Below are 23,078 nucleotides of genomic sequence, written 5' to 3' on the forward strand. Positions count from 1 at the left end.
ATGACTGTGTTCTCATTCATATGAGATCCAAATGCAAGATTCAAATTTTGAGCTTCTAAAAGTGGTTTTCTTGCCTAGCAGCAGTGACAGAATCATAACAGAAATGGCAAGTGGAGGATATAACGTAACAGTTGTAACAAAACAGTTCTCCCAACAAAGCTGAAAGAGACATCAGAAGTTTACACCAAGGCTTCAGAAATTTTTATTAAAACATTGCTAAAATATGTGCATGATACAGAAGAAAAAATTAATTTTATTCTTAACTAATATGATTTGAGCTGCCAACAGTATGTCTTCTTTAATAATTTTAGTACACATTTATCTTCTAAAGTAACAAGCCTGACATGGTCAAGAACGGAGCATTGTGTTTTTATTTAAAGCAAGATTAAAATAAAAAAAAAAAAAGAGATAATTGCTTCAAAACTAGGAAATTTTAAATTATGAACGTGTTACTGCAAAATGACATCTGGGGATTTACGTTGGAAAGTTGGTTTAGAAAGCCTTATAAATCAAACTAAATATTGTCTATAATCTATGAGCCAACCTAAACCAATCCCATTTCACGTAGAACTCATTTATCTACGTCCACTGGTACCCAGCTGCCCAGATGCCAAATTCATCTTGTGTAGACGACTGACAAAACTGCGAAGATGTCCCAGAAAAGAAACCTGCAGAAAAATAATTAGCTACGACCGCTGAGCAGATGTAGCACGAGCTCTTCGTCCTCTGCCAGAGAAAGCCCAGTGTCTAACGGCAAACAGGGGTCCTCCTCTTGGCTGAATTTCACCTTCTTTCTTTTCGGTGGCATTTCCACTGCTGCGTTACTGTTGCTGTAGCTTCTTTTCTTTCTTCCACTCTCCTCCTCACATCCACTGCAGAAACAAATCAATTAGTCTTTTTAACAACTGTGGTAATCAATATCATCCTGTAATCAAACAATTCATTTTAAACAAGGCAAATTTACGTCAAGATAAGAACAAACAAAATTACAATTCAGAAGGGTGAAGCAATAGAAGCCGATGAACTCTGAATGTCTAAATTAGAACTGCTTTCAGGCCGAGGTGGTGGTGGATGTTCTGCTGTCTTAATTGATTATAGTATATCAAGATATTACTATCTGCCTTATCTAATATTTGCTGCCTTATAGAGTGACAGACAACTTGACAAAACTGATTTAGTGATATGTTAGTGGCCCTCGACATGCATTCAGGATCTTGTCTAAAATAAATATGTGACAAAAATAAAAATACAAGAACTGTCATTTCATTGGCAAATCTTACACTTAATACAGTTTTGATCTGGTTCCATCTCATTCAAGCCAATCTTTTCCCTTCTTTCAGAATCTTTCCTTGGAAACTATTAACCACCTCTTCGCCATGAGAGGAAGAGAAAAACCCAAACTCGGTTATTTTCCCTGGTGAATTCCCATTTCTTCTGCTCCTTTTCTTAAGACTCAAATGAATTGCCTTTTGCAGCCTTCAATCTGGACAAAACAGCTGCGTATTCACTTTTATACTTTAACTTCTATCCCATGGCCACGTGACAGCAACAGGAAAAAAGCACGTATCTTCATGTGGATTTTGTCTGTAACATAGAAAATTCGCTATAATTCATCTTACCTAAGATTAAAATATTCTAATCTAACAAAATCTATTCTAAGATATAATATCCATGTAACAGAGAGCTGGCTGTCATATGCTGTAGGGTAGAATGAGAATTCATACCAAAAAAAGCAGAGTGCAACCCCTCACATCCCAAACCATTATCTCCGAACAAGTTAACTGAAACGAAATGACACTCTCAGTTTTTCATGTTTGTATTTTAGAGAATGTAACAAAAATTAAAATGGAACTTCAAAGGCTGAGTTTAGGCTTTTCTAAAACAGTTGGTTAAATTCAGATTTTCAATAAAAATCTGGCAAATTTATACCCAGAAAATTCAATTTACTTCAAAAAGATGTTTCAATAACAATTTTTTTTAATTGCCTCAGTTTTTATAATTGCTTAAGTGTTAAGTGTGATGTTTGTGAAATGTTTCATTCAGAAATCCCGTTTAGAGACTTAACAATTAGGAACAGCTGTTATAACTAATAGCCCGAATTGGGGAATGCTGTCCTTTGAACAGGAACCCCATGCCCAATTCAAACCCCCTTCAGCTAACCACCTTGTTATTGCACTAATAGGACTAGTTACCAGTACATGAAACGCTGGTTTCACCACTCATTGGAAACCAGCCTAACCCACACAGCAACCCCAAAATCTGGCTGTTTCCAAGAAGTTCCCGAACGCTCTCTGAGAAGGATCTGCAGCACAACGGTTCTTCCTCTTACTGGCTCACACAGAGTACTTTCTGGCTGTCTCTCCATCAAGATGAAGGAGTAACATGAGATCTGATGGCCTTGCACTGGACTGCAGACGTGTGACTTGCCTCCCTCTATTGTCCAACCAACCTTTCATAGCAAAATAGTGCCAACTCCTGTGTACTCATTACAAGACAAGAGAGGAGGGAAACGCTGTGAGAAACACCTTGCATTCCCGTAATTAAAACAAATGAAACACTCTACCTTTAGATTGTCCTTCCCTGTCTATCCAAAAGCAACCTAATCTAGTAGAAGGTGTCCATGCCCATGGCAGGACAGTTGGGCTTGATGATCTCTAAAGGTCCCTTCCAACCCAAACCATTCTATGATTCTACCAATAGCTGATGACTGTGCACCAAATACTTTTCCTAAAATTGAGACATTTCAACGGATATAGCAACTTTGCCGGCTTTGAGCTGTCATTTGCACGGGGGTGGCTTTTCAGCGCTTGCTACCAATGTTTATTTTATTCCTTTTCTGGGAAAAGCAGTAAGACTTCTTGCTTTTCCAAGTGGCCAGTGTGGGTTTGGGCTGGAGTTTCATGCTGTTCGCTTTGATTAGGACAGAGTATGGGGGTTCACTTTAAAAGCATAAGGCTGAAATCTCATTAAGTAAAAGCATTTTAGCTTGTTTGCAAAAGAGCCAATTATTTCCAGCATTTGAATGGACTCGGAAGCCCAGTTTGCATTCATAATTGACTAATGTTTCATCTAGGACATTAGTTCAAAACATCTTTGCAATTAAAACAATGAAGACATCTCACAAGTTATGAAATAGCAGACTTTAAATACCAAAAATGATACTGAGTTTTGGAGTTTCAGAGGCCCACAGGCCTAGATGTCTGTAAGGTATAACATTTAAACATAAAACACATTCAGAAGGAACTGCGAGATTTCTAATTTTTTCCACAAACAAAAGCACATCAACACAACTGTGATTAACTTTCATCATAAGCTTTGTGAGAAGATTATGCTGAGTCAAGCTGTTCCTTATTATTACTAAGGGAGCATGGTGCTCGATTAGTAGTGCAAAGTAACGATGTATCTACACGTTAGCAGGTGTATTTTCACACTAATTTGTCCGCTACCAGGCTGTAAGCTGGAGAGGTGAAAAAGGAGAAATGTAAAATGCAGGAAGCAGCAGTAGCAAAGCCACCGAGTGATGAAGAGAGCTCAAGGCTTGTGTATTCATGATGCACAAAAAGCAGAAGCAAACCAGTATGTGAAAAAGGAAACTTAGGAAGGAAAGCAGAGAGTCATGTGGAATGTATGAATAAGATGTTCATAATTTTGAGATGCAGAAAAGCACCTGTCCACAGAACGGTTTGGGTTGGAAGGGATCTTTAAAGATCAGCTAGTCCAACCCTCAACCCCGTTCCTGCCGGACGGATTTTTACCAGCAGCAGTCCGGGTGGTATAGAGAGGGGCTGTACTAATCCAGAGTAGCAGTCAGAGTTGTAGCTTTCACAACGGGTGAAAGTGGCAATTTTAAAAGGAAGCAGGAAAATCACCAGGAGAGATGTCTGGCATCATAATGCCAAGGGGTATCCCGTACTCCATCTGGGTGCTTCTCCTTAACCGTTTGGACAGAAAGCTCTTTGGAGCAGCTGTAATAGGTGTAATTCTCAGGTGCCATGTATAAGGGCTGAGTGTGTGAAAGCAGCAATACAGGGATGACTCCTGTGCTTACTATCAAATGAATTCATTCTCGGTCTCCACTGACCGAAGGCCTGTCAGCCCACCCTGCAGAGCCAATCTGCTTATCGTTGGTCACCTCCCATGGACATAAATGGCCACTTCTTCCTCACAAACACACCATCTGATGCACTACCAGCTGGCGTCCACAAATAGCCAAAACAAAACAGAGTTATTCTAAGGTGAACTATTTTCCAACAGAACAACGCAGTTAGAAAGCAACCCCACAATTCAGATCCAAACTGAAGCCAGTGCATCTCTTCATTTTCTATTTATAACACTTAGAAAGTGGCAGGTGCAGCTGGATTACAATTCCTTCCTTTGACCATCTGGTGCAATTTAGCTTTTCAGCCGCCTGAGCGACCCGCACGGTCTGAAGCTGCCTGATGGAAGGATTTACTGGGATGGGCTGTGCTTACACAGGCGAGGAGGTACTAACAGCCGACTTATCGACAGGCACAGTAATTTCTGTGGTCACCATTTGCACAGCTGTAACAACAAAGGCAGGTACTATCATTTGATAGGTAATGTTTACTACTCAAACACTAAAGCATGGTCTATGAATCCCGTACCTTAAATAAATGCCAGCATACAGGAATGGCATATGGGAAACCAGGGATCTAACTATGATGGCTGAACTAATAAAATAATCTCACAAGTGTGTTTTGAGGTGATACCAGGAAAAACCAGAAAGTTTTAATTGTTAGTATTTAACTCACTTCTGGGCTTCAAGGTATGTCTTGACAAGCTGTAAGGTTTAGATTTTAAGTGCTTGAGAGTCAGCCATTTGAAACGTGCGGCCACGCAGCCGTGTTGCTGCTGTTCAAACAACGTGGTACTGTGAGATCTCCAGACAGGCTCTGCTTCAGTTAACATTCACCAGAGCTGGCTTTAGAGCCCAGGTTTAATGGCACCGGCTCCGGAAACGAACCACCCTCGCCACTGAACTGCAGGCCATAAGTCACGTTTCCAGGCTGCAATATAGCACACATGAGCTCTTGCCCAAAGAAATGTACAGGAATAATGAATGAATCTGCTAATAAAATACAATTCAGAGAAGTTATGAATAATTTATCCCATAAATATTGGCATTTTGCTAATCAAACATGCTGTGCCACAAACCTTTTTCCATGTAATAAATTTTAATTCACAAGGCCATGGCAGCAATCCTAATGAAGATTAATTACTGCAGTCCCTTCCATAAAGCCCAGTGCAGCTTCTTTCTTAGTTGCTGTCAGAATGCTACAGCACATAGAAATGGTAATGAAAATATATCGTATTGTGTTATTTCCCTCACTGGCCATTCCACTGATGTAAATCAAAACGGCTCTAAAACTAGATTTACAAAAAACAATTGCAGGAAAAGGGATGAATAATCTACTTGTAATGAAATACCAGTGTAATAGTTCTAAAAGCAAAAGACAAGTCTGTCTTGGAGCTCAAGTACCATCATCTGGAGGAAGAAAAAAAAATATTTAAATGGAAATCAGACCAGCAAGAGAGTACGCTTAATATTTCTTACTACTGCATGGGAAGCATACAGAAGATTTGATGGGAAAAGCACTCAAACTAACCATCAACATCTCGCTTCTACTGAAGTTACCTTTACTTTCTTAAGGCTCTAGTGGACAGGTGGTAGTGGACTCAAATGAGATGTCTGAAGCTGTAACAGCACTTTTCTTCCCCATTCCCACTGCAGACATGGCTGACCATAACGTAGTAGTACCTGACCCAGACCTGGACCACTGGAGTTTCCGTTCAGTGTATTTGGGCTAAGCAAATTTAGCTTCTCCTTATATACCAGTCTGAAAACTGAAATCACTCAGGGGTTGATTGCCATATGGATCAAATGTCACTGCTCTGGGTTGAAACAGCTCCAGCTGGAGGTGACCGTGGCTTCACTTTGATTTCCTGTATGTCCCTCTGTCAGAGGTTTAACCTTCTCTGAAATGTGCTGCTGCCTTTGGAGATTCCACTGTAGAAAAATACCAGAAAATGGGGGAAATGGAAGAACACTGTCCCCTAAAGTTCAGCTTATATTTTACAATAAGCTGTAATATTAGAGCAACTTTGAGGCAAGATTCAGTTGCTACTCCAAGCAACAGAATGCAGTTGGCAAGGACAAGGCCTGCTCTGGCTGAGTGGAATGTACAATATCCTTGGAATGCAGAGTAGAGCAGTATAAAGGTACCACAGCTCATCCCTGTTATCAGGGATAGAGAGCGACTGGCAGAAGATAACCGCATAGCTATCAAGGAAGATGGATTGCAACTGTTGTCTCAGCAATGATGGTGAAATCGTGTGCTGTAGTTGAACTTTGCTCATTATAATGTCATTATAATGCCAAAACACACCTCCACCTCAAAAGCTACCTGCTGCAACCAACTCTCATGGAACCTGCGCCCTGAAATTTTTCTAGTCTATACCTTTAAACCAAAGTAAGGAAAATGTACACCAATCTTAACAAAGGTATGTATGACTAGAGTCACTCATGCTCCACCTAAAAGTAGAGAAATAGTATAAAATGGCAAAAGAGAAGGGAGAAGCCCTCCACCAGAACATCTGGGACCAGTTGACGGGCTGGACCTCTCGTCTCCCCCACATAGGGACACCTATTGGGTAAGAGCCCTGTGTTATGCGCACTTAGTTACTAACATCTTGCTAGCTACTGAAAATTATCACTGATCAGTTCTGTTTATCTATTGTTCCAAACCCATTTTCGCAGTCAGTATCTTATCACTGGCTATATTTCATAGATTCATAGATTTCTAGGTTGGAAAAGACCTTAGAGATCATCGAGTCCAACCATCCCTAATCCCCATTAAACCATATCCTCAAGTAGATCATCCACCCTATTCTTAAACACATCCAGGGATGGGGACTCAACCACCTCCCTGGGCAGCCTATTCCGGTGGCTGACAACCCTTTCAGAGAAGAAATACTTCCTAACATCCAACATGAATCTCCCCTGACTAAGCTTATACCCATTTCCTCTTGTTCTATCACCCAACACTAATGTAAAGAGCCCTTCGCCCACCTCCCCACCATCTTTTCTCAAGTATTTATAGGCTGTAATCAGGTCTCCCCTCAGCCTCCTCTTCTCCAGGCTAAACAGCCCCAACTCCCTCAGCCGCTCCCCATAAGTTTTATTTTCCAGCCCCTTGACCAGTTTAGTCGCCCTTCTTTGGACTCGCTCCAGGAGCTCAATATCTCTCTTAAAGCGAGGGGCCCAAAACTGGACACAATATTCCAGGTGCAGCCTCACCAGTGCCGAGTACAGGGGCAGGATCACTTCCCTGCTCCTGCTGGTCACACTAATCTTGATACACGCCAGTATCCCATTGGCGTTTTTGGCCACCTGGGCACACTGCTGGCTCATATCAAGCCGGTAGTCAACCAACACCCCCAGGTCCCTCTCCGCCAGGCAGCTCTCCAGCCACTCTTCCCCGAGCCTGTAGCGATGCTTGGGGTTTTTATACCCCAAGTGAAGGACTCTGCACTTGGCCTTATTAAAGCTCATGCCATTGGCCTCAGCCCAACGATCCAGTCTGTTCAAATCCCTCTGAAGGGCCTCCCTACCCTCAAGAAGATTTAAACTTTTATCCTGTCACAAACATATATAATAAAATTTGTTTAGCTATAAATAGAAGTTTCCAGAAACTTCAATAATTGATCCAGGGGATATGATGGATTTTGTCTCAGTGTCGCTGCCCGTGAGGGTCCCTGAATAGGTTAGACAACCACCCTCCGACCTAGCAGGCTGTTCAGAGGGATTTGTCCCAGTGACGCTGTCAGCCTACGCCTGACAGGTCGGTCAAATTGCAAAGGGTTCGAGGAAACCCCCCTTCTCCTTAAACAGAGTGTTTTAGGCGGGTCGGACACAAGGGTCTCATCTGTCTTGGGAAACTGGCAGGCTGGTCAAATTGAAAAGGGTTCACAGTAGCCCCCCCTCTCCGTTCTCTTATTGACACAATATCATGTCTTATTGTGACAGTAAAATTGGTGTAGTTGGCAGGATGGCCATGGATAAACTGCTGCAAAATGCATAAATGTGCCCCTTCCCAAGCTGGGAAGGAGTGGGCTCAAAAGTATTGCAAAGATGAAGAGAAAGTGGTAGAACGCATTGAACAATGTCAGGCTGAGCAGCAACTTAAAGCAGGTAAAGGTAAAGGAATTATCTGTGGGTGCAGTACTTGGAGCCTGTTTATCTTGTGCACAAAAAGAAGCTAAAGATTTCCCTTGTCTCCTCCGAACGAATTGCTGATGTAGAGTATACTGCTTTAAAATCAGAAAATGAGATATTGAAATCATCACTAGCCTTTGAGAGGGAGACAAAAGAAAAACTGGGAATCCAGGTTGATAAACTTATGATTGAAAATGATCATCTTAAAAATGAAGTGGACCACCTTAAAACTCTGCTTGCTGCAGCGGAGCACAGAGAGAAATAGTTGTTGGAAAAATAATCCTTGGTCTCAGTCAGACAGATCCCCCAGCTGGTACATTACACAGACCCCGAGTCTTGGGACGGGGACATTTGGTGTGACAGTGATGATGATGATGAAATCATGGGGACCCCCGATCCCAACTCTCAACCGCTTCCTTTAGGACCGTTAGTTAAGACCAAGACCGCTGTTGATAACGATGATGAAATTCACACCACTGTGCATACAGTCCCCTGGACTCGCCCTGAATTGGCAAAATTACAAGAAAAATACTCCAGATGCCCAGAGGAGTCAGAAACGGAATACGTGTGGCGAGTTTCTCTCACAGGGGGAGACTGGATTTGACTAAGTGAGGAGGAGGCAGGAGATTTCTGAGGTCCCGGCGTGTTTTTAACCACTACACCTGGAGATCATCATTACTCCTTAACTGCATGGGCGGCATACTGGGCAGGTGGTACAGATCCTCCAGAGAGAGGCAATCCGCTGGGAATTACCACCACGGGGTTCCTTGATTTGGCTTCCTCAGTGCAAAAGGCGGCATGCGTACAAGCAGTGTATGAGAGAGACCTGACAAGCAAATCCTTGATGTTGGCTCCCATTGATCCAGCATGACTAACGGCACTAACCCTAATTCATGGTCTCCCTGATAGTTTAAAAATGTTTGTGGTAAATAAATAAGATCGCTTGCAAGCCGCTGTGCAGCGTAATGCAAATATCTGGCTTGGGCATAATCCAACTCCTGTAACTGCCTGGAGCAAATTTGTACAAGACATAGTTAGTTATGGGCGCCGAATGGGCTGGATCAACATGCCCACAGAAAAAAATGTAGATCGTACATGGCAAGTTCGCCAACTTAACAATTCACAATCTAAATCTGAGAAAAAATTCCAAAACAGTGAAGAGTGGACTTACTTCTGGCATCAAGCTCGGGAGCTGGGAGTACCTCAGTACTGGCTATATGGCACTACCATAAACGATCTCTGCAGGTTAATTCAATCCTTAACTGCGGCTAAAAATGGTAGTAGCAATGAAAGACAACCCCACAAAAAATTGCCACCCCAGAATGCACATGTGCCTTCTGCACTGAGACAGGACCTCATTGATCCATCAGAATCTCAGTCAAAAAACGTGTGTCCCCGGGGAGGGCAGCGAGCCCCTCTGCCCGGTGGACACTAGCTACACATCGGCTCCTTGAGAAACGTTTTGAACCAGTTGTTTCTATCCCCATTGGGCCAAGAAAAGTTTATGCAGATTTTCTCGTTGACACAGGTGCTCGAATGTTTGTAATAACTGAAGAAACTGCTGAGGATCTAGGCGTAAAGCCCAGTCGCCGCAAAGTGAAGGCTGTTGGAATCGAAGGAGTTGTAAAAGAACGTCCAACAGCAGAAATAACTCTGTGACTTCCAGGAGAGGAAAAACTAACCCATGCTGAAATGCTGCTTGGTGCTGCTGGTGCTAACATATTAGGCTTTGATTTGTGGCATGGCAGGTCATGGAAATTACCTGATGGTTCCTTAAGGAGTTTTGCGGGACAGGACAATGGAGATAGGGTGTGGGTTGACTCTGATTTTATAAACCTGAATTTGTTAGAAGTGTCCATTCCTTTGTCCCCATCCTGGATGACAAATACAAAACAATATCCTCTGCCAGCTGCAGCACAGACAGGGATTGACGGGGCAGTGAAAGACTTAGAGGAGAGAGGTATTATTACTCCTACTCACTTTCCCCCTATAATTCTCCTGTCTGGCCAGTTAAAAAGCCAAACAGGCAATAGAGGCTCACCATCGATTACAGGCAATCGAATGCCAATACTGCACCTTTAACTGCAGCCGTACCAAACATTGCAGAATTCAGGGAGCATCACACTCCTGGATGGCAGGTTTAGATGTGAAAGACATATTTTTCATGATTCCCCTCAAAGAGCAAGACAAGGCACAATTTGCTTTCACTTGGCGGGGAGTACAATACACTTTCAACAGATTGCCCCAAGGGTATAAACATTCTCCTGCTATTGCTCATAATACACTGCCAAAGGTTCTAGCACTGGTATTAACCACTCCGAAAAATCTCTATGCTTGGGAAGCTAGAGATCATTCAGGAAAAACAGAGAATCAGTACTTGGTGGATAATACCCTCATTTCAATTAACATTGCCAGTTGTATTCTCAACTGAGCACGTTTCCTTTTTTTTTTTTCCCTCTTTTACAGGAATTTTGAATGAACTGCACGTGGACATGGTAACCTGGAAATCTAAATTCTAAAAAATAGCTAATTGACAGGTTGGGTTTGTGATGTTATTCCACATCTTACCCTTGATTTGTTAACCAAAAAGAACCAGAATGACCATGGTCTCAAGCTCTCGTCCAATATACAAACAGTATGGGATAATAACCCCAGCAATAACCTCCCAGAATTAGTCACTGTAGTGATGCATAACACTGAAGTATACCACCCACATGAGTGGAAATGGGACAGAAATGAATGGATTCATGTTCTGACAGGAACAAATGAAGAAAACATCCAAATAGGATGCAGAAAAATCAATCGGTCGACACATGAAAAAGCTTCCCAAATTACGATCTCCGGCAATCTATTAGAGGTAGAATGGCCAAAATTCAATCCAAACATCACAATTAAATCTTGTCCCATTAAAGAATGGAATTGTGTCAGACGTGACTCCGCTATAACGTGTTGCTGCCAACAGCGGAGCAGCAGCAACACATCAGACCCCAGAACAGTAAACGCTGAAGTCACCAAATCTTGTATCAGTGAACAAGGGAACTATTGGCACAATTTTACCTTGATTAAACCTGTCTATGTGACATGCCTTGGCAGCAAAAGCAACTTGCTCCGCTGGGCCTAACATTTAAATTTAAAACAAATGCTGTGGCCAACCCCTTAATGATGATTGTTGCAGTAGTCACATACCACGGCACGGATACCCTGATCACCCTGAATAGTGAAGATGGAATTATCTCCTTTTTCACTGTAGCACATGGTAATTACATTACTGTGTGATGCAGATGGATTAGTGAATCTCCTGTTGAACCCGTAAATAGTTATGTAGCTGGACCACAAGGTTCTACCATATTATGTCAAGACCAAACCCGAGAACATTGGTTAAATTTGACCTCCATACAAGATCCTTATAGGGTCACGTGTAACAACAACCACAGAAAATACCAGGGAGAATTCAAAATAAATGTTACAGCACCTAGTACCAAACCACTCATCATAAACCAACCCAAAAATTGGACCATATGTGATCAGAAATACAGGTCAGCAACAAATGCTGTTTAACCCACCGTGGTCTCTCAAATGAGTTGAACTACTAACGCAAAATGTTTCAGGAATCCAGCTAGCCTGCTCACCATTTCTAAAAACCTGTTATAAGGGGTGGACAAGCTGGCTACTGAAACGGACCCTAAGGCAAACAAAAAGAGACCTAACTAGCATCCTGGGAACAGGATTGGGAATTCTAAATAGCATGCCCTACTGGCTTTAGGAACTAACCAATGGCTTTTAACAGATACACTACCAAAACAGGAAAAAGTGAACAGGACTGACCACGAACTGATTGTAGATGCACTTGGTGCAGTCCAAAATAATGTCTCTTTGGCTCTTAGTTGTATCCAGGCTCAACTGTGGATGCAATCAGTAACAGCCGCTATTATAACAGAAGGTGAAGAAGGCACCCTACCCACTGAAATTAGAAAAGTAATTTGAGACAATGCAATTGACTTTGAAAAGAAATTCCAATCCTGGTGGTATTTGGTAAATTTTACTTATGATTCCACCACTAGCACGGTCACAGCTTTTGTGCTAATCATATAAAATGCTTCAGTATTCACAATATACCAAATCATTGCGTTAAGACTGAATCACAATGGAACTGTATTCTATCCCTTAGAGCACAGACTATGGGCCCGAAAAAACGGAAATAAATGGCAAACAGTCGATGTCAATTCATGCATTGTGCAAGAGCAACAAGGATTCATTTGTGAAGGTAACACCGTCCAAGCTCAAGACATTTGTCTTGATACTGAACAAAATGTTTGGCATTTTGAAATTCATCCAGATGAGAATCCTGAAACAATACTTGTATATATTGGCAAAGGTTGTATGTGTCTAAGAACTTGTTGTGATTCTATATTCATTGACCATGTCATTGTAGATGCAAAAAATTATTCAAGTATTTTGTTTGTAATTTCACTGAAACTGTAGGTTGTGATTTTACTTAATCAGCACCTGTCACATCCTATCAATTGTTGCAAGCCAATCACACACCGATTCATGAACCATCACCTGTATCTATAGGAATGAATGTCACTTTAATGAGGAAGTTACAACGCCACCAGGATTTGAAGTAACTACTGAAACAAGTTCAGGACAATGGGAAAAGGGCCCTGATTATCATCCGTCATGACACAGATGAGATACACCATGTCCTAGAAAAAAGATATGAAACACCGATGGTGGGATACCCTTTTCGGATGGTCACCCACTGCCACAGGAATTCTTTACAGTATGCTTCACACTGTAATTGTTCTTCTAATACTAACTTCAATATGTTTTGTTCTGTTAATAGTACTATATGCAAAAACCTGGAAAATAATGAAATGGCTAATCTATCTGATATCCATATCTAACACGCATAACACACTTGATGTTCCACATGATATAGACATTCCCAAATCTATTTAAATATCATGAAGCTTGAATGACGATAGTTATGAGGTGGATTATGTGGAAAAATAACAGAAAATGGAGAGACTGGAAGAACACTGAGCCCCTCTCTCTGTCCTCTATACACATAATATTGTGTCTTATCGTCACAGCTGCTAACGACCTACCTAACCCTCACATCTCTTCACTCCTCCTCAGCTTCATCTGACACTGACATTCTTCAATCTGTTCCTGTCCTTTTCTTTTGTGTGACCACTATCATCCTCCAATTGTTGACAGGTGATTTCTGAACCACAGAGTTTCAGTACTCATCCCATTGCTCCTTCATTCATGCAGGCACTTGCTGATGACGTACTACATTTTTTTTTTTTTAAAAGGTAATTTCTGTAGTTGACAAGTTTACAGGAACCACAGGAATGATCTAGTCTGACCTGCAGAGCATAAGTCACCAAATTTCCCTAGGAAATTCTACCACCAGGTCCATTTCATAGTGAGCTACAGAATAATTATTAGAAAGACTTTTATGGTGTTAAGAGCATCACATCTCTAGCAACAGTAATCCAACATCTCGATGACCATTTTTGCAGCAAAACAGCATGATCAAGCCCTTAAACAGAGACATTTTACAATGTCTGTCTTAAGGCGCTTTTCTGGCCATCAAACATTAAGTTCTGGCCTTCGCAAAGTCACTGATATGACCTGAATAATACATGTTAGAGGGAGTACCGCAATTTGCAGATGAATTATCTCAACAGACCATATAACGTCAACCGCACCAAGAATCACATAAAACTTAGCAGGTCACATCAGCATCCTGTTAGAAGAAGAAGGTATAAGCAACTGCAGTTTGCCCGTAATTTTCACAAATAAAAAAAGGTACACAACCAAGCAGCACTGACTGCTGACTTGCACACCTGTCAGCTGGTGACTGGCCATAAAACCACAAACAAAACTGTACCAGAACAAAGACATTTCTCCTTTCGCCTCATATCCAAGATCTTTTCCATGCTGATCTAAGAGTCAATGCAATCAGTCGCACTTATTAGAGATTTAAATAAGGTAACGGTGAGGTCAATCGTAACTTTGTTCTTCCTCAACATTTTTATTTAAAGAGGTTGAGATATTAGAAATATCAGAAACTCAATTTGACTGCAAAATTAATATCTAAGAAATCCAGCTGCTTTTATTCCACCCTATTTGACACACTAAAATTTTTTACTTCATTAGCACTTTAGATTGATGGCCTTAAACCAAATATGATGAATGTTGCTAGGTATACAAAAATTAATCTCATATTATATGCTTGAAGTCATTAATTACTCTGCTTGTAGAGGTATAGCTGGAAGGGAATTTTATTCAAAGGCAAATTTAACTCATTATTTGTATAACTCCCCTAATTTAAAAAAAAAATGCTGGGAGGGAGGAAGAAAAGATTAACAACGTTTTTGACTTCTTGAACTATGGACAGATGGTCTATTTTTAAAGACTGTTGAAGGAAGATACCGTAGGTCTCACATACTTGCTTTGAATTATCCCTTTTTGAAGCATTTTCTCCCCCTCAAAGCAAGTAGCAGCTAGTGCAGCCCAACACATTTCTATGTTAATTCAACACTTTGAGCAAAATCTCTGAATTTTGGAAATATGAGACAGAACAGAGTTGTATTTTCTAATCTCAAAGCCTAATTTCACTGTGTGCTACCATCGGCTGATTTGGTTTTGTTAAGATCATTAGGTCAGTATTTCCCAGCCCCAACAGCAACTCATCATACAGTTCAGCGACAGCTCTAAGAGAGGTACATGAGGCACGAGTGCTGATTTAACAGAAAACCCTCCTTCCTACTGGCAGCAAGATTTCTTGCTTGTTCTTGCATTTATTCTTCTTGACCTGTCAGATCCCCATCATCCTACCTCCTCCTTTCATGGATACATCCCCTCCACCTCTTTCCTTCCTCATGCAAAATCAATACCACTTCTCCACAGCCTTATGCTCACCACCAGTCTCTTCAGTTATCACTTTTCTTTACCCATAGGCTTACTGGTCATTTGAATTCTCTTGCTTTTCTTGATTTCCTCTTTCTCCAGCCCTAAATTAATTTCCTTCACTGCATCTTCCTCTTTCAGTTGTGCCTCTGCTTTCACAGAAGCCTTTTAAAGAGTGCTCAGAGCACCGCACAAGTCTCCAGACATACTGACACTGAGCCTCAAAGCTGACTTCAGAGACAGAGAACAGATCACTACAATTTTCACTCACACACACTAAAAAGAAATGTGGCTTCATCAACACTGCCTACTGGAAACAGTCCTTGGCCTGTTCTACTGCACCAAAATACACTGGGACGTTGCCCAGAAGAGCTCTAGTTGTTATCATCCAAAGTCACAGCAGTTGTGGACAACACAGACAATCACATGCCAATACTTAAGCCCGCACCCTGGCCAAATCCATTTAGCCTGTAAAGACATGACTGGTGCTCCCAAGGCAGCACGGGATTAACCACCACATGCTGCATGCACACCAGAGCCATCAATGGCTCTTCATTTTGACACACTTCTTTCAGGCACTCCTAGAAAGGTAATTTTGTCCTTGGACCCTGTCATCTTCCAAATCTATCTATTGGTATCTTGCTGCCCACAGATCTTGCCCTCGCGAGCATCCCACAGTTTTTCCTCTCCTCTTCCTTTTGCGTACCTGCCCTGGCTGTTCTCACCACTCACTTCGATTTAACTACTACCCTTAGCAATGACTGATGACTCCACTCCTGGCCTGTCCCTGGCTATAATACCATACTGGTGTCTCTGCTATCTGCTTCTGGAAATAGCTGCTGATAATAAACTCAAAATAGTGGTTTTTGATGTTGTAGAGCCAAAGAATCATAGAATGGCTAGGGTTGGAAGGGATCTCAAAGATCATCCAGCTCCAACCCCCCTGCCATGGGCAGGGAAACTTTCCACTACACCAGGTTGCCTCATCCAACCCGGCCTTGAACACTTCCAGGGATGGGGCATCTACAACTTCTCTGGGCAACCTCTTCCAGTACACTTCAAAATCTGAAATATGATTTTTAGACAAATTAGCTTCTACATATGACTAGGTTCCAAAGAGCAAATAAAATCCAATCTTCCAAATAAATGATCCTTTGCCAGGCTCAAGGCAAAATTCATAATTTAAAAAAAGAAAATTTCATTGGAGAAACCTTTCTAGATTTTAAGTTGTATTTCAAATACACGCATACAATGTATATAGCAGCGTACCATAGAAATGTTCCAATGTTGCACTTTGTTCTAAATTCACCTCCAAACACAGTCCAAACAACTTATTTACAGTACACTCAGTGAATTAAAACCTAACGAGCCTTAATGCATGGCAGAAAAAAATCCTTATCACAAGCCCAGTTGAGTCATATATATATAGAGAGAGAGAGCGTATTTTTTGTGCTCAAAGTTACTCTCTTCAGCCCAAATTATATTCAAGACTAATCTCCTTGGGATAACTGAAATACTGTAGACATCAAAGTTCCAAGAAAATATTCCCTGAAAAAGTAACTCAAGTAAGGACAAGTTCAATAAAATGGAAAATCAAAAAGGATTAAACTGTGTCTACGTGGTATTAAATTTACATGTGTAAACCTGGCATACTGAAAACAACAAAAATATTTTTAAAAATCAGTTAACACGTGATTAGTTTTAGTTTCAAGGGGAATGCTATATTTCTAGTGGACAGAGTACTCAATAGACCCTCTCAGAGCCTGTATTTTACTCCCAGACCTGTCACTGCCATGATCTTAGGACAAGTTACTACGTGACTCAATATTCCTGCCTACAAGAATCAAACTGACCTCCTTTGTAAAGCATCTTGAGATTTGCTGAGGAAAATACTTTGTCGGAAATTATTACTACCTTCCTGTTTTCCTTTTCAGTATGTTCTTTCTATTCCAGTCTACTTCATAGGAAAGGGAATGACCAAGGCCATAGACCTTCTTTGAGTCCTAGCTCTCCCTGAGAGCAGACACTCCGACTCCAGGGGGCAGAGCAGCCACTGATTCCATATAAATCTTCACCGACTACCACTGCCAAAAATCTGTCCATCTCTGTCAACTGTTATTTTTAAAGCTTAGCTGACATCTTTAGGGAAAGGATCAATACAAAAAGTGATGGATTAATACATTAAAAAAGACAGAAGTGATCTCCTCTAGATAAATGGTTATTAATAATACTGCAAGTAAACTAGACGAAATTCCTAATTTTAAACTGACTGACCCCATAACTTTTTCAAAATACTTATGAAGTAGTTACCCTACAAAACATTTTATTGTCAAGACAGCTAAGCCTAGTTAAGGCTACAAGTCGAAATAATGCAAAATCTTGTTTAAGAAATGCAGCACTAAAATACTACCTTTTCCTACAGGAAGTATGCAATAATTTAGCAGTAATTAGGAAATGCCTGAGGTAATTAAATATTTAATAGGTAATGTTGTGACACTAGGTTTCCTGTACTCAGTTGCTGGTAACTCCTTCCCACTAGCTCAGTTGTCCCTCAGCTTACTGGATTCCAGGAATCTGTCCTTCAGCAGCAACATACACACCAAGAAAGAAGGCAAGTTGTTGTTCAGTGTCCTACCACTTACCAAAGCTTTACTTCAGACTTTCCCAATAAACTCTTAGTTTTACTCCTCCCAAGAAACAAACCACCAATAACTATCAAGATTCCCTCTCTACTTTGTTACCTGCAAAATCTTTTGTCCCTACAGAAGTCAGCTCAGAATTTGGTCTTAAAGACAAAATGACAGAACTAGCACTGCCATGATACTAGATGAAGTGTTAGTATCCTGAAATACTTCTCTTGGCACCTCCGTTAATGTCCTATGTAAATGCAGAATTGCTAAATACACTTTTCTTCCAATCCTTGTCTCGTAGTTAATATTAGCCCAAACAGAGATGGCCCTTTCCAACAAAATCAGGTTTTATAGGACCCTGTAGCTCAAATCGCTGCCTTTTAGCCAGGTTTTACTCATCAGAATCTCATATATTAAAAAGACAATATTAATCATATTAAGATGTTACCTAGGGAAAGCTGAGACTAAAGTTTCATTGTACTAACGTGGTTTCACTACAAGCAACATAGCGCTAGAGGATGCATTTATCAAATATGGAAAGACATATCTCAACTCTAGTAAAATGAGAAAAGCAACCTAAAAAAACTCTTATATAGCCCTCCCCAATAAATATCAAATCTTAAACGCCATTAAAAGAGAACTTCTTTAACAAATTATGCTGCTTCCCCCCCCTCCCCCCCCAAACTTGATGGGCAGAATCAAGCGGTCATAAATACAGCAGGAACTGGAAGAATCTTGTTTAAGAAAGATGGGTCTTATATTCTGCCTGTTTTTTTTGGAAGCTGTACTGACATTTTACACAGCTTTTTCATTCATTTTACATGGAGTGCAGATACTGAATCAGCTTAGGGAAGTGAAAAAACAGAAAGAACTATAATTGATTTATAGTTACCCTCTTTCTCCCCCTTGCACAAAGAACAAGCAATTTACTGCTGCTCAGAAAAAGCAATGCGTTTCCCCCATCCTTGTCAGTTGTATTGACCAACACACTGGTGAACATGCTACAGGGGACACGGTCACTAGCCTGTTAACTTAGGGCAACCCAGTTCTTAAATCCATGTCCCAAAACCCAGTCCTACGTACTGGCCCCACAACGTGCAGTGACATGGGGCTAGGGACAATCTAGCCACTAGGATTTAGATGATTCAGATGTGAAAACAGAGAGATTTATGAACCTAGATATCTAGAAAAGAGCAAAATAAAGATCTGTTCTCCTATTTAAGTGTCAAGATCATGTTTCTGAACCCGTATCACAATAGGCAGTTTATCAGAAACACACAGATGGACTTCTTGTTGCGGTGAAGCCAATGACAAAAACCGCACAGGACTTCATGCAGCCTCCCTTTCATCTTCCTGCAGTATGCTGCCATCAACTATGGATCCTCATCTCCACCCTGTGCTTTTCTGTTTAACTACAAGAAACAAAATCTTCTGGTTTATATAATTAAAAACATTGTTTCAAATTAAGATGAAAAGCTTAATAGCGTTAATTTTATTATATATTTACTTCTAACTCAGATTCCACTTCATTTGTAGTGTTGAAGAGTCTGAGCAACACTGAATCATAAAATTTATCAAATTTCACTGTTCACGAGTTTATTTAATATAGCACAAGTACTAAGGACTCATCCAAAAACTCAAATGACTTCAATATTTTTCCTTTCAAACAGAACCTGTAATATGACAGTAGAGAAATGTATTTCTGAAACACATGACACCTCCAGGGAATTAGTCAAGACTTTTGCATGTGGAACAGTCTCACTGAGAACCCTTCAGCACTGACTCAAAATAATCTTTCTCATACAGCTTCACAAAAGAAAATAATAGCCTTTCGCACAGATTTCTGTTCAGTACCTACTTCACAAACAAACTACATACTAAGTCCCAGAAGCAAGAGGATGACTGTAAAATGAGTTCCTAACATCTAAACAAAACTGTTTCTAAAAAACATGAAAATTTCAAGATGAACGTGGAAGATGTGTACATACCTAGAGCTGTCTTCGCTTTCTGATTCCTGCTCTTCATCAGAATCTTTGAATTTATCGGGATCTGGAAGAGTACTTGGATCAAACTCTTCTTCACTTCCACTGTGAGCAAGAAAGGCCACTGTTTCCTCTTCATCCTGCCAGGTGAGAAATGGAGAGTTACAAGACAAGCAAATGAGTCCATGTTACTTGCCACAGCCCAATTCATAGGCTTACTGTAACAAAAACCATTGCCTTCAACCGCAGTCAAGGGCCACCGCTATTACAGCCAGGAAAACAGAATCGTTTCTGTCATCATCGGTGCTCTCCTCCACAGCTGTTTGTTAAAGGTTGAAGAAATATTATTCAAAAGCTAAGCACAAGGATTTACATCCAAATTCTACCTTCCCAGTATCATTATATTAAATCTACCAGATCCAAGAGAGATTTAGGCAACAATTAATCAACAGTCATCTGAGAGCAAGAGTTTAAGTAATATGAAATTTTACTGTCTCTCAGAAACACACTGGCAAAGAGATACGAGCTTGCGGACCCATTCATCACTGCTGTAAAGCGTATTTCATGAAATACTCTGATTTAAAACTCATCCAGGTGTCCTTGCAGTTGAAAATCAAAATGCTGCTTAAGCTGAATTAACTGCTCTAAGGGAGTTTCAGCCATCCACCACAAGTGATGCACGTTCTTCAGGCTTCATCCCAGACTCCCTCATCCCTCCTCTCTGGGGCTCAGCCTCCCTCCAACCCTGCAGCACATCCTGAGATGGGCTTATGGCATCAGCAAGTTTACCACTGGCCTGCCATAAGGCTCCGGGGAGATCTTACAGCAGTCTTCCAGTACCTAAAGGGGGCCTACAAGAAAGCTGGAAAGGGGCTTTTTACAAGGGCCTGTAGTGATAGGACAAGGGGCAATGGCTTCAAGCTGAAAGAGGGCAGATTTGGATTAGATATAAGAAAGAAATTTTTTACTGTGAGGGTGGTGAAACACTGGAACAGGTTGCCCAGAGAAGCTGTGGCTGCCCCATCCCTGGAGGTGCTCAAGGCCAGGTTGGATAAGGCTTTAAGCAACCTGGTATAGTGGAAGGTGTCCCTGCCCACAGCACGGGGGTTGGAACTAGATGGCACCACTTTTGTAAATTTTTGCTAACAGGCATGAAGAAAGCAGATAGACTGGAGAACATAAGGAATTGTATACGCACATGAAAGCACAAACAAAAAGCTTACAGGCATTTCTAAGCAACAAGAACCCTAGATCCATGCATATTTATGCTGAAAAGCAAAATCAAATGCAAGGAAACTATAATTAAGGACATCGCTACCTTTTGTTTATGTATCTAATCAACGTGCACACAGCTGAGTTTCCAAACCACTACTCATTTAAATGATTCTTCATTCTATGAATAACTTCACATCATTAAATATTTAAAGTTCATTTTTGTTCTGATTTTTTCACTATTTCCATCTACCACCAGGTTTTAATAGAACACTGTACTTATGTGCACACACCTCACCACAATAACAATATATTTAAAAAAAACCACCAGAACCAAACAAAAAAACACACCAAAGGTCCCTTTCATATATGCATATAGAGTGAGTGAAAGGAAAAGAGCTGCTGAAAGGTAAGATTAGTCACCACTGCAAGAGTCCCTTAATGCCTGTCCAGTGGCACTTCTGCTGTGCACTGAAAGCAAGCAGAAGAAAGGGAAAAGCCAGGTTTGCAATCAGAAGGCAGAAGAAAAACATACTAAACACACGTTTTGTTCTTGACTATTTTGAAATACTAGTATAGGTAATTGTATAGTTGAGTGTATAAATTCACTAAAAGCACCATCATACTCAGCAGCACTGTAAACTGCATAAGGTAACACAATCACCAACTAAAAAGCATTACCGGGAACTGCAGATGCTACTTCACAACAAAGTTGGTTTTGGTTTTGTGGTTTTTTAAGAAGAATTTTAAAGAGAAGTAGTATTTAAAGCTGTTGTATAGAACAAAGTATTTTTTAATATGTATGTATGACACTATGCAACAGAGTTCTGTAACACTAACGCTTATTGGCAGTCATCCTTTAAGACTTGGGCTGTTCATTCACATTCTCAGTTATTTCAGTAAAACGTTGAGACTGTATTGTTTCCTAAATTTTGTCATTTATATATGCACACATAAGACAATTACACATACACAGATCAAACCTTCGCTTTCATTACACATTCGTATCCATTTTTTCCAGCAGAAAATTTGCAGAGATGTGTTCATGGTAATGCTTACTATAACAAAAGAAATAATTGGCAAAGATGCCTCTTTAACTCATCAGGAATCATGAGGTTGTATTTCTTATAAGTATCATTGGTTACATATTCATTAAAGTATTCGTAAGATCCTGAAATTGTTAGGAACTTGAACATGAACATTTATCATCCACAGCTGAACAATAGAAGCTAATTTTTCCCCCTTTTGTTTCAAATTTGTATCAGTCAGTCAGGAAGAAGAAATCTTGTGACTTCACGTTACTCACCGCAAGAGCTGGAGAAAAAAAAGCAAAATCATAGTTCAAGATAACACTTGCAGAAGTTCTTGAGATACAAATAGGATGCAACGTACAGACTCAGGACTAGACCCTTCCTAAGGCAATCGCTATCAAAGAAGAGATTAACTGAAGGACAGATTTTGACCATCTGTACTTTATGTCTAAGGTCAGCGACAATCTGCTTGGGAGTGTGTATTTATTACAAAGTCCAACTGTGGAAGGAAACCCATTCAGACATCAAATCGGGCCAGTCTGGAGAACAGGATTCAGTGGCAATCACCTTGCTATTTTCATTCTTCTCAGAAGTGACAAGCTTTCTCTTTTTTTAAGCCAGATTGGCCCATGTATTTTGCAATCTAGTTCCACAAAACTTTGCACAAAGACTTTCCGTTTGAACATGGCATTAAGATGAAAACATTTCTGCATTCACACAGTCTTCCTCTGAGGCATAAGGAGATTCTGTTTATGCAAACTCAATACTTTAGAAAAATTCAGCAGAATTTCTGTACTGCAGGTTTTGGAAACCTTGTTGACTTCAACTCTCCACAATGTAAAAAGTCAACAATTATCACCCTCTACCTTACTGTAGGAATTTTGGAAACACACCCTAAATGAGGCAAACAGGGCAGGTTCCTCTAGAGCTTCTGTCCCGCCTCTCGACAGAATACCTCCAAATCAATTTCTAGTTGTCTCTGTTACAAGACACAAGGACAACTTCCTCTCTTCGTAAAGAAGGGTGAATGGCTGGGGGAGCTCAGGTAAACATGTTAGGCAGG

The 23,078-nt window shown here is 40.6% G+C and overlaps 1 protein-coding gene across 1 annotated transcript in view; it reads right to left on the bottom strand.

Moving 5' to 3' along the window:
• Positions 1-457: 457 nt before the first annotated feature.
• Positions 458-23,078, bottom strand: part of DDX10 (DEAD-box helicase 10) — a 218,175-nt gene continuing 195,554 nt past the window's right edge. Inside the window, exons 17-18 of the mRNA XM_086621671.1 lie at positions 19,779-19,912; positions 458-872 (exon numbers count right to left, since the gene is read on the bottom strand). Coding sequence (XP_086477797.1) covers positions 683-872; positions 19,779-19,912 — 324 coding nt within the window. The 3' untranslated portion in view covers positions 458-682. The remainder of the gene's footprint in view (positions 873-19,778; positions 19,913-23,078) is intronic.

The sequence above is a fragment of the Tauraco erythrolophus genome, chromosome 1, assembly GCF_009769465.1.
Source record: "Tauraco erythrolophus isolate bTauEry1 chromosome 1, bTauEry1.pri, whole genome shotgun sequence".
Taxonomy (NCBI): domain Eukaryota; kingdom Metazoa; phylum Chordata; class Aves; order Musophagiformes; family Musophagidae; genus Tauraco; species Tauraco erythrolophus.